Raw genomic sequence first — 16,348 nt, 5'->3', positions numbered from 1 at the left:
CCCTTTGGGGAACAACGCCTGGGAGGCCTGGGAGAAGTATAGTACATAATGATTGAAGACCACTGGTGCTGTGAGACCGGACCCATGATGGGGTCATGGGGTAGGGGGTGGAATCAAGGAAGGGTTCCTAGAGGAATTTACCTTTAAGCCAAGATCTCAAACTTGGAGTTGCCTGGGTGAAGCAGTCAGGAGGACATTCCTGGCAGAGGAAACAGTGTGCAGAGAGGCTTGGAGGGTAGAGAGCGAGAGGGGCAACAAGGCAAAATAAGGCAGGGCTACCAGGCCTGGGGCTACCAGGCGCAGGGCGATGAATTCTGGGCTAGTGGTTGAAGAGTTGAATTTTCACTTTGGGGAGTGCCATGATCAGAAGTGTGGCTTGAAGGAAAGCCTTAAGTGTTATGCGCAGACACTAGCTTGAGTCTTCGCCTACCCCAGAGAGATCAAATCTAGAGTCCATGTGTCTACCCCAGGAGCTGGGCTTCTCAGATAGTGGGATGATTTGGGGCCCACATTTTTCTTCCATTGCCTTCTGCCTGTTGGGCAGAAGTGGACCTTTCGCTGCTGCCTTTCATGACCGAGGGTCCAGTCTCCATTCAGCCTCTTATTAGTGTGATTATCTTCTTGAGTCATGAGCTGCCCGAAGCCGGCAGTTGCCTGTCAGCCCATCACGGTGCCATCGCCATGAGCTGTTAGAAAGGTTTATGAGGCCAGGATAAACAGCATCAATCAAGAGGGAGAGACAGGCCTCCCGCCTCCTGCTTACAGTGCTGTCACTCAGGGAGAAGGCTAGGAGGGGTTGGAAGGAGAGAAGGGGTGGGAGGCAGGGAGGAAAGAATAGAGAGAAGGAGGGAAACAGGATGAACGAGAGAGGATTGGAGACAAGGAGGAAGCGAGGACAGAGGGCAGGGTAAGAGCTTTCCCGTTAGAGGTGAAGAGAGCCGGCGGCCGCGCCGTTTCCACTGCCATTGGGGCTGCCTCTGAGCATAACCAGGAATTCAGCCCTCTTTCCACTGATGACCTACTACCGTTGTGTGTCTTTGGGTAAGTCCTCTGCCTTTCTGGGCAGCCAGTTTCTCTCTTCCCTTTGGCAGGGCTACCAGCTGCCCTATGCAGAGACGCATGGGCTGCGGAAATGCTCTCAGCCCTTTAAAAGAAGTCCTTTGGAAAGCAGTGAGCTTGGTGCCACTCTTACTTAAAAAGCTTTCCAATTGCTAACTTGTCACCTCATGTGCAGGCAGGTTACTGCGAGAATGTCTTGAACATGCTGGAATAAATAAATTAGCACGGGCACTTAGGGATGCCAGTTTTAATCATAGTTGAGGACTTTGGGGACAAATGCCTTTGCTTCTTCAGTTATCTGCTTTTGGTTTGCAGCCAAAGACCCCCTACCACAAGTTAATAAATTCAGCTCGGAAGACCAAGCTCTTCTTCCTTCTTATCAGCAGAATCAGAGCCGCTGTTACTGCTCTAAGTATTTATGACAGCCATAGAAATTCTTGAGAATTTAAGCAAAGGAGAAGTATTTAAATTACATGAAATTGGAAACTTGGAGGCTCAAGATTTGTTTTGCATTTTTATTAAGCATTTGAGTTTGGGTTTCGGCATTTTGATTTATCTCTTCCCATATATCTTTAGAGTCATCATCCATAGGCTCCACTCCATTGGTTTATTTCGAATGTTGTAAAATGGCAAGAAGCTTATGGGAGCTGCTATACTTGAATTCAGGCAGTACCTGACTGTGGTTTGGTGACTGACCATGAAAAGGAAGTAGAGAGATAAACCCTTTGGGTTTTTTGGTTGGTTTTTTTTTTATCCAGATGGTATATAAAGAATCTTTAAAATGATTTCTTAGGATCACAGTTATCCATCCTTCACTTTAATGAGCACTAGTGACCTCATGCTACATTGGGTATTGATTGGAATCTAATGACTGACGACTTTGGCCATCATGAGTATCCAGTTGGAGGATACCTTGAGTGGCCATGGATTCTCAAAAGCCCACATATTTATTCTCCAGTGTTGTATATCAAAACCCAAGGTCTGAGTGTAGGCCTGACATCATTTCCCTTGTTTGAAGAAGTGCCATTTTGCAAGGATCTTTTTTTTTTTTTCCATCTTCAGTATGTCTGTATTGACAAGTGAAAGGACAACTGCCTCAAAATAGGCCTAAAACCTTGATTCTTTGAAATGTTCAGGATACTCATTCCTTAGTTCCTCTCAACAAATATTTGAGGGGCTACTGTGTGTCAGGCATTATCCTCAGCTCTGGGGTTACAGTAGGAAAGAGCAGGTGATAAAGTTTGTTCTGGAGTTTACATGCTAGTGGTCTCTTCTGGCTGATTATAATTCTGGTATTTTCTAGTGAACTAAAGAACAAATATCCATGGGTCATCTCATCCACGAGGATTTCTTATGTGATTTTTAAAGGCTCTCTGACACCTCTTTTGGGAGTAAGGGAAGCAGGTTGAAAGGCTTCCTAAAATGTCTATCCTAGTGTTCTTAAGAGTTGGATCTCTGAATATTGACATCTTCCAAGGTGGGGCATAAGGCTGAGTATCTATTACTCTGGGCAAATTCTAAGGGTGTAGATTAGACTGAATGTATACTATAACTAGACTGTCTCATGGTGATTGGATTTTTAAACAGTTTCTTACCACTAGCTTGGGTCTTATTTCTCCCTTCTCTCGCAAGGTAGAAACACTAGGGGAAAAATAAGCCCAGTTGAGGTAATGGTGTGGTATACTTAGATTCAGGTGTTGTAAAACATAGGCTTGGGACACTTTGATTCTATTATCCTTTTCAGATGGTTTTTAATATCTTTTCATGGAAGTTTTTGGCATCCTATTCATTAAAATCTGTGTAAGAGGGTTTTGATTTTTTTTAATCGTTTTGTAAGCAGTTCTTGAGGCCTGAGGACACAAATGTGAAAACCCAAATCTGCATGTCTGCCAGGCTGTAAACAGCATAGTGGGGGAGATGAGAAAAGGAGTTACACCTTCGATAATTAGTAGCAAAGTAGAGGTAGGTACACGGTGCTGAGTGAACAGAGACCTGAAGGTGCTTTTTCCATCCAGGGGTGGGGGCTGAGGATGGAAGGTCAGGGGACTGGAAAGGAAGCTTATAAAGGCTTCACAGAGGAGGCAGATCCTTAGTTCTTGACCGTGGACTCCTAGCTGAGTTTCTGGGCTTAACTCTGATGGAGACATCAGAAAGGAAATTAATATTTTATGTATTTTACATAGATGATATATATACTGGGTTAAGGAGAGCTGCCATTTATAGAACGCTCACTGTGTGCTAGGCATGGCTTGAAGCATTTTATTGCCATCCGATAATCTATTTCCCACAGCTCTTCCTCTAAAGTAGGTGGTATTACTCCATCTGATAGACGAAGAAACTGGCCCAGAGAGATTGAGTGATATGGCTCAGATCACCCAGCTAAGAAGCCATAGAGCTGAGATTCAAACTGCAGTATCTTTGCCTCCAAAGCCAGTGCCCTAACCTCTACATATATTGTGTTTTTGTGGTGCTGCTGTGGCAAACTCACCCCCTCTACCCCATGTAGATAGCTTAGGCTATGTCTTGTAGGGATTCCTCCATACTGCACCGTGAGCACCTGGGCCTTTCTTCCTTGTCACTGGTATTGATTTCCAGTTAATTCAACACAACCTCTTTCTGCCACTTCTCCAAGGAGCTAGGTGCTATTATCCCAAGAGTGTGTTTCAGACCTAACTTGGACTTACTGTGTGGTCTTGGATGAGCCACTTTTAAGTCTCACTCTCCCATTTTCTCTGTGTGTTACCACTTTGGGAATAGGATTATTAGTAATTCTATTGGTATTAAGCAATATTAGCATTTCTGGCTAAAGATGAGGTGCGCCTGCCAAGAGACGCATGAAATGATGCTCAACTCATCAGAGAATGCAAAACAAAACCACAGTGAGATCACCTCGCACCTGTCAGAATGGCTAATATCAAAAACACCAGAAACAAGTGTTGGAGAGGATGCGGAGACAAAGGAACCCTCGTGCGCTCTTGGTGGGAATGCAAATTGGTGCAGCCACCGTGGAAAACAGTACGGACGGTCCTCAAAAAGTTAAGAATAGAAGTACCATATGATCTAGTAATTCCATTACTGGGTATTTACACAAAGAATACAAAAACACTAATTCAAAGGGATACAGGCACCCCTCTTTATGGTGGCATTATTTACAATAGCCAAGATATGGAAGCAGCCCAAGTCTTTATCAATACATGAATGGATAAAGAAGATGTGTGTGTGTGTGTGAGAGAGAGAGAGAGAGAGAGAGAGAGATTCAAAGAATGAAGTCTTGCCATTTGCAACAACGTGGATGGAGCTAGAGAATATAATGTCAAGCGAAATAAGTCAGAAAGACAAATATCATGTGATTTCACTTGTGGAATTTAAGAAACAAAACAAAGGGAAAAAACAAGAGACAGACCAAAAACCGGACTCTTAACTATAGAGAACACACTGATGGTCACCAGAGGGGAGATGGGTGGAGGGTAAGGGGGAAATAGGTGCTGGGGATTAAGGAGGGCACTTGCTGTGATGAGCACCAGGTGATGTACGAAAGTGTTGAATCACTATATTGTACACCTGAAACTAATATAACACTGTACATTGGAATTAAATTTTTTAAAAAATTTAAGAAAAAGATGAGGTGAGATGCTTTCGTCTATGCCTTTTGTGCCGAGTGGGGCTACAGCTGGACTGATCCACTCCGAACCGTCCCATCTTCTATGGGGAGGTCATAGTAGCCTTTCAAAGAGCCTAAAACCTCATCACAGCCCGGTCCGTTTCTCAGTCTCCACACATTTCTGTGATGCCCCATCACTCCAAGACTGTCGTCAGTGCAGTTGTCTCTGCTTTAGATGCTGACGACCTTGCCCCAGCTGTCCCTGGAGGACAGCGGCCCGATGAGTAAGTTCTGAAGCTCGTGAGCTGCCTCTAGCATTTCACATGGCTGCACCGATTGAACAGACCCCAGGATGGGCCTTAGCACTTGGTTGGCCTCAAGGGTCCTGAACATCACTACTCAAAGTATCTGGGGTGATCGTTTATTTTTCTGACTTGTGTTTCCTTTTGCAGCAAATGAAAAGATTGAAGACATCAATGGCTGTCCGAAGAACAGATCGCAAATGGTAAGTGGTACACAGCTGGCGAGAGTATTTGTGTGAGAGAAGGAAGCCCTGCCTCTCAATGATACTGGCCATCTTGAAAACATTCCCACCATAAGCTTTTCTCTAGGGGATTATATTAATAAACTAACAGCTATTTCCAAGTAGCTGCAGTCGGCTTCTCTGACATTTGTTGGCATTTACTAAAAAGTGGCCGTGATTTTTTACGTAGATGGTGAGACAGGGAACATGAAATACTGCCCTTTCTTTCAGAAACAAATTATGCAGACCTGGTGGAAACATACACTTGTTGAGAATTTGGACCATTGTGACTCATTCTGCTTTCTCAAAGACACACAAGGATCTCTGTATGTGGTGCTGAGGCACAGATGAGGTCATGGTATCTTGCTCAGAAATCGGGGCATGTGGTCTGATTGCCTTTAAAGGTTAGGATGATGTGAAATCACAATGGTGACAGGAGATGTGAAATGTATAATCATATCCAGACCATTCTTAACCTTGACAAGTGATATTCTCCCTGGTGTCATATGCTTAAGCTCTGATATTAAAGCTTTTTTTAAAAAAATGAATCTTTTAACATCTGTTCTTGTTGTATGTCCTGTGCATGATCTTTGAATTAAAATTCATGATCACTGCTTAGTTCAGAAAACATTAAATTGCAGTGCTCTGAGTACCTGGTTTTTCCCTTCAAAGGGCTTTCCAAACAGTCTTTGCACCAGGTATGTATCTATCAGGCTGTTAAGATGATGCTACTACCCGTTTAAAATACAAATGTGGCAACTTCAGGATAACTTCTTATTTTTGCAGGACATTAATTTGCTTCCAGAAACCTAAGAAAAAGGCATAATCTGTTTTTTCGGACCTCCCCATACTCCCTTTGAGTTGACACATTTCATAGTGTCATTCGGGAATATAACAAAGCGATTTTCATTCCTTGGTTTTCCCTTTCAGTTTTTCCAAGTGCTTGTTATCCCAGTGAGTTGGACAGATAACATTTTTGGCCCAATTTCTTTTGCATGCATAAAAACACATTTTTTATTCTGAAGAGGAATATGGGTGGTGGGGAGTCCTTCTTCAGTTTACACTGTGAAACAAGTTTCTCTTATTTGTTGGTCATTTCACTGGAGATTTTTGTTTCTTTTTTTTGATCTGGAGAGCAACCCCTCCTTCCGTAGGAAAGTCCCCATGCAGACATCTCATGGCTGCTTTGACTTCTGGAAAGCTTGGCTGCTATTTTTGCTAGTGCTACGGCAGCTGTCTAGAGTATTAATAATTGAGAAAATTTGGAAGATAGAAGACTTAATTTAGTGCAAGCATTTCACACAGGCAGTCATATCTTTACATGAAAGAGATGCAGTCGTTCCCCTTGAGACAGATACGGATGCATTTGTCCCAGCCCATTATAATGCATACAGAGACCTGACATTTGAAGGTAATGAACCTTTTATTCTCTTTGGCACTTTTGTATTTTCTGAGCTTTCTGTTGGAGGTGTGAAAGTCCACTTTTCAAGATTATAAAATAATAACGCCACCTCAGATTCTTTGGTGCAAACTTAGTTCTATATGCCAAATGTTATTTATAAATGCTACCCTGGCACCAATGTAATTTTGTGGTTTCTCTAACTCTTTCAGCTGTGAAAGTATTGTTTTCTTTTTTTTTTCATGGCCTGTGGGTTTTTTTTTTTTTTAGAACACAGGAATATAAAATCCTATAATTGTCTGTGATAATTAGTTCCAGCTTAGGGGCGGGGAGGCAGACACGGTCTGGTGGTAAATGTAGCAGAGAATTGTTCAGCGTACGGGATGTGAGGCCAGGAAAATGTGAAAACCTCCACCACAGTCATTCCATTCTGTAGGAAATAAGATGATAAAGACAACAGGGCCATTGTCGTTAGCCCTGTATCACAAACTGTGACAAATCCATAAGACGGAACCTCACCTAGAGCACACAGGAAGTCCTTCTTGGACAAGCACAGGTGTTGTTCTGTCTACTAGGACCCCCGTATGTGTGTGCGTGCGCGCACCTGTACGAGAGCATATACAGAGCCCATGCATTTCTACTCATGGGAAGCACACTTTGGGAATACGACACAGTGGGTGAGCCACCATTTCTAGGTTCCTAGAAGATTAGGCTCCCAATTAGACTTTATTTCGGGCAGCCCATGATAAAGATTTGCTGTTGCTTGCTACAAATTGCCTATTTGGGGGAGATAGAGAGGAAAACGTGGGGAGCACCTTGTTGGCAAGAGGAAGATGACCCCCAATGAGGTGAGAACATGGGGACTGCACCTGTTTGGAAGGCAACTGTGCCTCCCTTGAAAATAATCAACAGAGTCAATGTGCTCACTCCCTAAGAAAACACAGCCTCTTCAGGAGCCTTGAAGAATGGAGCCGAAGAAAAGCAATCCTGGGGGCACCTGAGTGACTCAGTCATTAAGCGTCTGCCTTCGGCTCAGGTCATGGTCCCAGGGTCCTGGGATCGAGTCCCACATCGGGCTCCCTGCTCAGCAGGAAGCCTGCTTCTCCCTCTCCCACTCCCCCGGCTAATGTTCTTGCTCTCGCTCTCTCTGTCTCTGTCAAATAAATAAATAAATAAAATCTTAAAAAAAAAAAAAAAAAAAGGAAAGCAATCCTGGGGGCACCTGAGTGGCTCAGTCATTAGGCTTCTGCCTTCGGCTCAGGTCATGGTCCCAGTGTCCTGGAATCGAACCCCACATCGGGCTCCCTGCTCAGCGGGAAGCCTGCTTCTCCCTCTCCCACTCTCCCTGCTTGTGGTCCTGCTCTCGCTCTCTCTGTCTCTGTCAAATAAATAAATAAAATCTTAAAAAAAAAAAGGGAAAGCAATCCTGGTTTAGAGCAGGAGGAATGGGTGCTGTTCCAGTTGTCAAGGGGCAGGTTCGGTCCATCAGCTAATCTGTGAGTAGGGCCAAGAGCTTTGATTTTTGTGGGTAGGAGGCCCAGCCCCCACACTTCTCCCAACCCACCAGGTTGCTCAGCGGCTCAGGTCTCAAATTCCCGCACTCTGGGCTCTGCTTCAAATGTTCCTTTCCAGGGGGCTGGGGAACTGAGAGCAGATAGCTCCGGCATTGGGACTAGAAAAATCCCAGGGACACTGAAGCACAGACGTGATGGGTGTGGCATTGTCCCTTTGAGCCTGCTGATCAGCAAATCTTCGCAGAGTGCTGACCAATGCTGGCCACTGGGTGGGCCATGTGAACGCTCAGGTGAACAAGATAGGGTCCCTGCCCTCCAGGAGCTCCGTGATGGGTGGGCAGGAGAGCAGAGAATAACAGTGTGGCTGTGTGCACAGACATCTGTGCACATGGCACAGTGGGGGCCCATTGCATCCGAGAACGAGGGAGGTCTAAGAGTAACTGCCAGGGAGTGAGTCTGAAAGGCAACAGGGTTCACCACAGGGGAATGATGGGTGGAAGAGGTTTCACATTCCTGGAAAATGTGAAGTAAAGCTTGTTGGGGACCCTGCAAAGGAAGGTTTTGCAGCATTTGCTTATGATCCTCCTGAGGTGCCATAAGCTGTATCTGGTGAGACTCCTCTCCTGCGGTGAGGAGTGGGGCATGGAAGAGCCCAGAATACAGGAGACCCCATAGGCAAGGCAGTCTTCGGGTCTAAAACAAATCTTCTGCATTCATCATCACTCCCCGGATCACTGCATTTTGGGGAGCAACCCCCCACTGGGCCCTGGAGTGAAGTATTTTTAAAGGAAAATACCCATGGTCATCCAGCCCTGGAGAGGGAAGTTCAGTCGTGGGATCTGGGAACTGAAAATGCTGCCTGGTGGGAAATGGTAGTTTATGAGTTTATTATTTGCTCTGACTTTTATCTGCACAGTGCCATAAGGTCTGTGAGCCCATTCATGCTTATGGGCACATCCCACCCTCTCGATGCTGCTGTGGGCGCACGTGGTGGAGATCTGTCCCCAGGGTGAGGCAGAGCCAGAACCATCAGCATATACTGTGACCCTCTGGGGGCCCTCGTAGTATGGGACCGTGACTGTGGGCACGAGGTGGAGAGGCATGGCAGGGACTTGCCTTTCCCTAGCCAGCTGGCCTCAGCTTGTGTTGGAAGGAGTCCTTTGGGCAGTTTCAGGCTGACCTCCACACTTTTGGGGGCAGTGGCCTTGGAGATGGAGCTGTGGAAATGCTCCCTTCCCCCTCTCACCCACCAGGCCGTCCGTTGGGCCCTTAAATAATTTTGTTTGTGTGCGTCAGAGCTGGTTAAAATGTTTTGTCTGTTTAGCATTGCTGTGGCAACCCAGGGGCATCTTTTTGGTTTTCAAGTACTGTGTTCAGCAGAGTTATGCATTAGTTTGGAAGGAGAAACATTGCCTGGAGCCTGGCCCGAGGGCACTGCCTCTCCCCAGACCCCTGGGCTCCAAGACATTGCCTCACTCTGGAGCCTAGGAATGGCTGCTGCGGGGGACAGTTTTCTTTTTTAATCATTATTATTGTACAGGGCTTGGCTTTCTGTTGTCGATGAGGAGAGGTGCAAAGTTAGCAAGGCCTGCTGGCTCTTTCAGTAGAAAGCCCCAGGCCTGTTCATCCCTCTGGTCACTGATCTCAGGCCCGGGGTCGTCTGGGGCCTCCGGAGCTCTCCAAGAGCTCTGCCTTCTTCCCTTGGTGCTTCTATTTTTTATTTTATGTTTTATTTTAAAGATTTCATTTATTTATTTTTAGAGTGTACAAGCAAGGGGGAGGAGCAAAAGGGGAGAGAGGAAGGGCGAAAGAATCCCGAGCCGACTCTGCACTGAGTGAGGAGCCCGATGTGGGGCTCAAGCTCACGACCCTGAGACCATGACCTGAGCTGAAACCAAGAGTCAAACCAAGAGTCAGACGCTTAACAGACTGAGCCTCCCAGGCACCCCCTTCCTGTAGAGCTTCTAGACGGAGGGCCATCTGGGCTTGAGAATCTTGCAGCCTGAGTTCAAGTTCCTTCTCTGCTATTCTGTGGCCTTGAGCTGATTATTTAACCTTTTGAAAGCTCTATTTCCTGTTCTGGAAAGTGGGGTTGATAACACATAGCTCATAAAGTTTTCATAGTACTAATGAGGCAACGAAAGGGATAATCATGGGTAGTACTGATTAAGATGATAAAATACAACGAGAGCCTGTCGAGTATTTGCCTGGTGCCAGGTGCCAGGCTAAGTGCTGCCCAGTCATCCTTTCCCTCCATCCTCCCAACAGCCCTTTCAGGTAGGTGAGCTCATTACCCCCATGCTCCTAGCATAGGAACAGCGCTTGATACATGGCAGTTTCTATGACGATGATGATTTGTGCACACAGTTCATGTGTTGGGGACGTGAAACCCTCTGGAAATCTGAGGAAAGCTAAGGCCCTCTCCTCCCCAGATCACACACACCCCAGAATTTTGCCTATACCTGAGCAGACTGTGGATCCCAGAGGCCAGCCCATGTGTCCCCCGGGGCTCCACAGACCCAAAGTTCAGTGCCCCTGCTGCTTAGGGCACAGCTCTGCTCCCCCACCCTGTCCTTTCAGAGGTCCCCGTGGACATGGTAGCTCCTGAGTTCCCAAAACAATAGGAGTTTGCAAGTAGACACAGACAGGGACCAGGCAGTAGTTTTCAAACTTACATTCCATGAACAGAATCCCTTTTTTTTCCCCTCCCAAAAAAATTGCATGGGGGGAGGAGGCTTTACAAGGTTTTTTTTTGGTTTTTTTTTTTTTTGGTCCCAGATTACTCACCTAGGAAGTGGAATTAAAACTCAAACCCAAGTCTATATAGTTTAAGAGCCTGTGGGGTCCACCTCTGTGACAGAGAAGGAGTATAATAAAAATAGTCTCCACCTCCCCATTCCCTACTCTAATTTTTCATTTGCGGATACAGCAGAATCATCAGAAGAGAGGAGATTGAGTATTTCTGGAAAGGGCCTGAGTTGACCTGTTGATGGAACCTCAGGAGCTGAAAACGAGGAGGGGCCCCTAGTGAGAGGCAGCCTCTTGAGATGGCCTTGGACAGCCCTGGCGCCAGGTACCTCCCACTGTGTTCTCCACAGAGCTTCCTGGGCCAAGGGAAGGCCATCTGCAACAGAATCAGGTTTCCAGGCCCAGTGACCTTGAGCCCTCCCAACAGCTGAGAGAAAGCAGGCCACATGCCTAGGGAGTGTCTGAGATCCTTGGGCAGCTGAGTTGCCTCTTCCCTGGGCCCCTGGGCCTATTTTTACACCACCCTAAGGGCACACACATGTTACAGAACCGAGAAAGAATGAGGAAAAGTCCACAGGCCACTTAGAATGTAAAGCAAAGTAGGAAGAGTCCAGGGCCAAGATCAGCATGCAGCATCCACCACTTACCACTCAGTGGCACATCCAGTATGCTCATGTTTTGGCCAGTGATCTCTTTCAACATGGAGGCCACATCCATGTCTAGCTCTCTGCCTTTTTGGTCACATCTATTTAAACCATCGTGGGCTACCCCTTTTCCTTTCCATACTCTTGAGCACACAATAGAAGTTCCTTCACAATCCAGTTACCGTCATTTCTTGCCACTTGGCCACTTACACTCCATACCCCAGGCATACTGGAACTTGGGTGCCCCCAAAGAGGCTGTATGCTCCTGTCTTTGTACTCAGCTACGTGCGATCCAGACTGCCTGGAAAAACTGATGATTGTCCCACCTGGATGATGTGACCTTTAATCTTCAGGTCAATTGTTATCTCAAGTAATTGAGATAATTAGGTACCTGTTGTCTTTTGTGTCTCCTGGTATTCCATGCCTGCATTTCTCCTACCACTCCCTTGTGGTGGTGGTTGAATTGTCTTCCTGAAGGAGGTGCCATGTCTTTCACCTGAGTATCCTAACTTAGGATACGCTTAGATGATTGGCATCTAGTAGGTATTTAACAAATGTTGGATGGATGGGTGGATGGATGGACAGAAAGACCAAGAAAGGAGCTGGCCTCGACTTATCCATGTGACTAAAGGATTGTAACATACCTTGTCAGATCCTTATTTGTGGCTATTGGAAGTTCCTTAGCATTATCCTAGAAGTGTCTTTCCTTCTTTTAATTCCTTTTTTTCTTGGTTTATCTAGAAGACCCAAGTAGGACCGTGCAGTTAACTTTTAGTTTATTGAGTTCTTTTATGTCACTTGAGGTAAGCATTTTTAGGCATCCTTACAACACCAAAGATTATTAAGATTGATAATAAAAATGGTAAGTGCTTGGGGGGCCTGGGTGGCTCAGTTTGGTTAAGTGTCTGCCTTGGGTGCAGGTCATGATCCCAGGGTCCCTGCTCAGCGGGGAGTCTGCTTCTCTCTCCCTCTCTGTCCTTCCCCCATTCTCAGGCTCTCTCTCTCTAAATCAATCAATAAATAAAAATCTAAAAAAATAAGTGGTAAGTGCTTTACATGTTTTAGCTCCTTTTATTCTTGTAGAATGAGAAATAGATCTTGTTCATTCCATTGAATGGTGTGGAGAACTTAGACCCTGCTGCCATTTGCTGTGCTCTCCCAGGGGCTAAATGTGAGTCATGTTAGAGAATCTCTCCTTCTCTTCTCCTCCTGCTGTAGAGCCTGGGGTTATTGCCTTTGTCCCAGATCTTACATAAGAGTAGCAAACATGTATCATATATACTTCTAACCGGGCAATGTTTTAGACATCTGCATTGATGGATTTTATCTTCATAAAACCCTATGAGAGCAGTGACCTTATTCCCATTTCACAGATGAGGAAACAGAGAGGGTTAGTAATGAGCATGAGGTCACACAGCAAAGAAGGGGCAAGCTGGGACTTGAACCCTGGAAGCCTGGCTCTAAAGTCCGTTCCCTTAACTGTTAGGCTATTCTACATCTAAGGAAACTGACTAAAGAAGAGAAAAGATGGACTGTGACATGGAGGTACAAAAATTACATTTGTAATCCTGGCCCTCCTGTAGGTGTGGGCGGAGCCTGGGGGAGAGGCCTTCCTTCTTGAGAAGGAGATTTGGTTTGAAGAAGAAGATTGGAATCAGGCCACCCTGGGTCTCCCATCCCAGACCACGTGTGCTGGGCAGTTTCCTAAATCTGAGCCTGCCCTCCTCTCTGAAAGGGGGATTGTAATAGAAGCTGCCTCCTAGGGTTGCTGCCAGGGATGGATGAGCACCTGGTATCGTCCTGGCTCATGGAGAGAGCACATTAGATGTTTATTCCTTTCTCTGCTTATGAGTCCTGTATATCCTAACTATTGTGCATTGAACGGCTTTATTGTACTCAAAGTAGGCACCCAGTGTGGTAGGCTGAACAGCGGACCCCCGAAGGTGTCCACACACTAATCTTAGGAACTTGTGTGAGTATGTTGTCTTACCTAATAAAAGGGACTGTGCAGGTGTGATTAAGTGAAGGGTTTTGAGACAGGAAGATGATCCTGGATTATCTGGGCAGGCCCGGTGTGATCACCAGAATCCTTCTCAGGGCGGTAAGAAGGTGAGTGAGGACATGTGACTACGGGAGCAGGGTGGGAGTGGGAGGCAAGAGACTGGAAGACGCTGTTCTCTGGCTCTGAAGAGGTTAGAAGGGGCCGTGAACCACGGCACACAGGTGGCCTCTAGAAGCTAGAAAAGAGAAGGAAACCGATTCTCCCCTAGAGCCTCCAGAATGGATATAGCTGACCTACTCATGTATTATACCTCTCCAAGACTGATTTTCCTCTGGAACTCTAAGAGAATTTTAGGTTGCTTTAAGCCACTAAATTTTGGTCCCTTGTTACAGAAGAAGCAGGAAACTAATACTCTCTGGGATTCAACCAAAATAATTCTTGCTGTATTAGACAGTTTGCTTTCTGAGTTTCTAGCAGAGGCTCATTTGGCTACTACAAGCCCCTCAGGTTTCTGAGTTGGCTGGAAGTTGTCTCCATTGTTAGAAGACTTCAGAATGGAGTTTGCCACCTTTGTGCTAAATTCAAAGCAAGTCACTGTAGGGAAGCAGGGGGAGAACGGAGCCCCACATTTAGTTGCTGGCACTGCACGGCCATATCGTGGGTGGCTTCAGATGCTAAGCTGACACAGGAGTCACAGGTGCCAATTACAAGCTGGGCTCCAGGGACTCCTGACCTCTTCTCGAACCTACACTTATGAGTAGGTACTATGTTCCCCAACTAATGTGGGTTGGTTTTGTAACTAATACGACGTTTAAACACATTCTGAGATGTTTATCATATTTTGTTTAATAACATCCAAGCTTTGTAGTATGTATAGTGTGTTTTTCGTCTTTTGGTTCAATAAAAATCTCCATATTCCCAGCATCTGGCATGGGGCTAAGTACATTGGAAGTGCTCATGTTGCTTAGATGAATGAGCTTAAACACTTAATGGCCTAACTGTCCAGGAACTGCCCAGAGAGTGGGGGTGATGTCACGCATGAAATTTCATTATGTCAGATATGTAATATGTATTTTGTATTTTTAAATGCTGTAAAGAAACTTGAGTTGTCCTAAGCCAAGAAATTCTCTCCAATCTTCTCTCTCACGATTTTATATTTTAACTTAGTTATGAAGGCATGTGGAAAAGACCCCCCCCCCCCCCGCCGACCCCGAGCAGATTATTTTCATTGATGAGAGAAGTAGCGTTTGGTTTGGCAAAGCCTCCCAGGGCAGAGCCTCCCCAGCCTGAGTGTGCAGGAGAGTCACCTGGAGGGCTTGTCCCAACAGTGCTGGGCCCCACCCCCAGAGCTGCTGATTCATGAGGCCTGGGGTGGGGCTGGAGTATTTGCATTTTTAAATGAGCAAATCTTGGGTGCCATGCTGATGCTGCTGGTCTGGTGACCACACTTGGCCAACAGTTGTCTTTAAGCCAAGTACAAAAAGCCTCTTTAGGGCTCTGCCTGTGCAAACATACATGTAAAAGTAAATTAGCTTGCAAAGTTGTTTAAAATTTAAAAAAAAATTAATGGTATCTCTAAAGGGTTTATTTAGGGGCGCCTGGGTGGCTGTCATTAAGTGTCTGCCTTCGGCTCAGGTCATGATCCTAGGGTCCTGGGATCGAGCCCCGCATCGGGCTCCCTGCTCGGCAGGAAGCCTGCTTCTCCCTCTCCCACTCCCCCTACTCGTGTTCCTGCTCTCTCTCTCTCTCTGTCTCTGTCAAATAAATAAATAAATAAAATCTTTAAAAAAAAAATAAAGGGTTTATTTAAATTTAAGGATTTTGAATGAGCCAGTCATTTTGCTTTCTTGGAAAAGCTAAGATGCTTTGTCTGAGAACTGTAGTAAGCTCTAAATGGATCAGATATGAATTGTACGCATGGCCATGGTCTTGGAGTCTGCACACGCGTTCTCTATCCCTTCTAGCTCACTTAACCTGAGTGATCCTTGGTTTCCTCTATTGAAAAATGGAAGCGACAATCCTCTAGCACATTGTACTTTACTGCCTGTATCCCAGTAGACGATAACATCTTTGAGGGCGCTGTTGCATCTGTCCATCTGTCCATATGGCCTGGCACCTGGTAGATGCTCAGTGAATATTTACTGAAGAAATGCTCAGCACACCTGCCTGGGGACTGAGGCACTGTCAATGGCAACGTGGTGCTCAGTAAGGTTAAAGACCTTAGCAAATGTGAGGATATGTGGAGGGAGAATAGCTACACATTTTCTTGAGCTAAAAGAGAGATTGGTGATTTATAACCATGTAGATTGTGGTTTATAGAACAGCCATCTGGGCCTCATGCTTGGACCCACCTCCTTGCGTATGTCTTCATGCAGTTCTTATGTTTCAGCCTAGCTTCAAAGGGGTGTTTTTGTATGTGTGTTTTCTGTGGTTTTTTTTTTTTTTTTTTTATCTTTCCATGAAGCAGAACTGAGCAAGGACTTCCTATTTGCACTTGGTTAAGGCACGGTTAGCCTATGGCATCTGTGTGTTGGGGACTGGTCAGTAGGTGAATGCTTGTGTGCTCAACCTCAGCAAAGAGAGGAGGACGGTGGCCAACAAGCTGAAGTCAGGTGCCAGAAGACCTTTTAAAACAAAAAAGAAACTGAATCGATGCTGATAGTTAGATGAAAATCAATGTACTTAATAAAAATTGATCTTCCAGCTTTTTCTTTTTTTTCTTTTCTTTTCTTTTCCTTTCTTCCTTCCTTCCTTCCTTTCTTTCGTTCGTTCGTTCTTTTTCTTCATCCTTCCCTTCCCTTCCCTTCCCCTCCCTTCCCTTCCCCCCTCCCTTCCCCCTTCTCCCTTCTCTTCCCCCT

General features: G+C 45.7%; 1 protein-coding gene across 8 annotated transcripts in view; it reads left to right on the top strand.

Moving 5' to 3' along the window:
• NAV2 (neuron navigator 2) overlaps positions 1–16,348 on the top strand; it is a 724,028-nt gene that overhangs the window by 462,094 nt on the left and 245,586 nt on the right. For all 8 annotated transcript variants that reach the window (XR_012381865.1, XM_073904859.1, XM_073904858.1 and 5 more), the window contains one exon: positions 5,113–5,165. Coding sequence is in view for 7 of the 8 variants with exons in the window: in XM_073904859.1 (XP_073760960.1) it covers positions 5,113–5,165 (53 nt within the window). In the remaining variant the exon portion in view is untranslated. The remainder of the gene's footprint in view (positions 1–5,112; positions 5,166–16,348) is intronic.

The sequence above is a fragment of the Callorhinus ursinus genome, unplaced genomic scaffold (assembly GCF_003265705.2).
Source record: "Callorhinus ursinus isolate GAN/ISIS: 27379988/994484 unplaced genomic scaffold, GSC_fseal_2.0 scaffold21, whole genome shotgun sequence".
NCBI lineage: Eukaryota > Metazoa > Chordata > Mammalia > Carnivora > Otariidae > Callorhinus > Callorhinus ursinus.
Note: the sequence above shows the minus strand (reverse complement) of the source record. Positions and strands in the feature narration are given on the sequence as shown.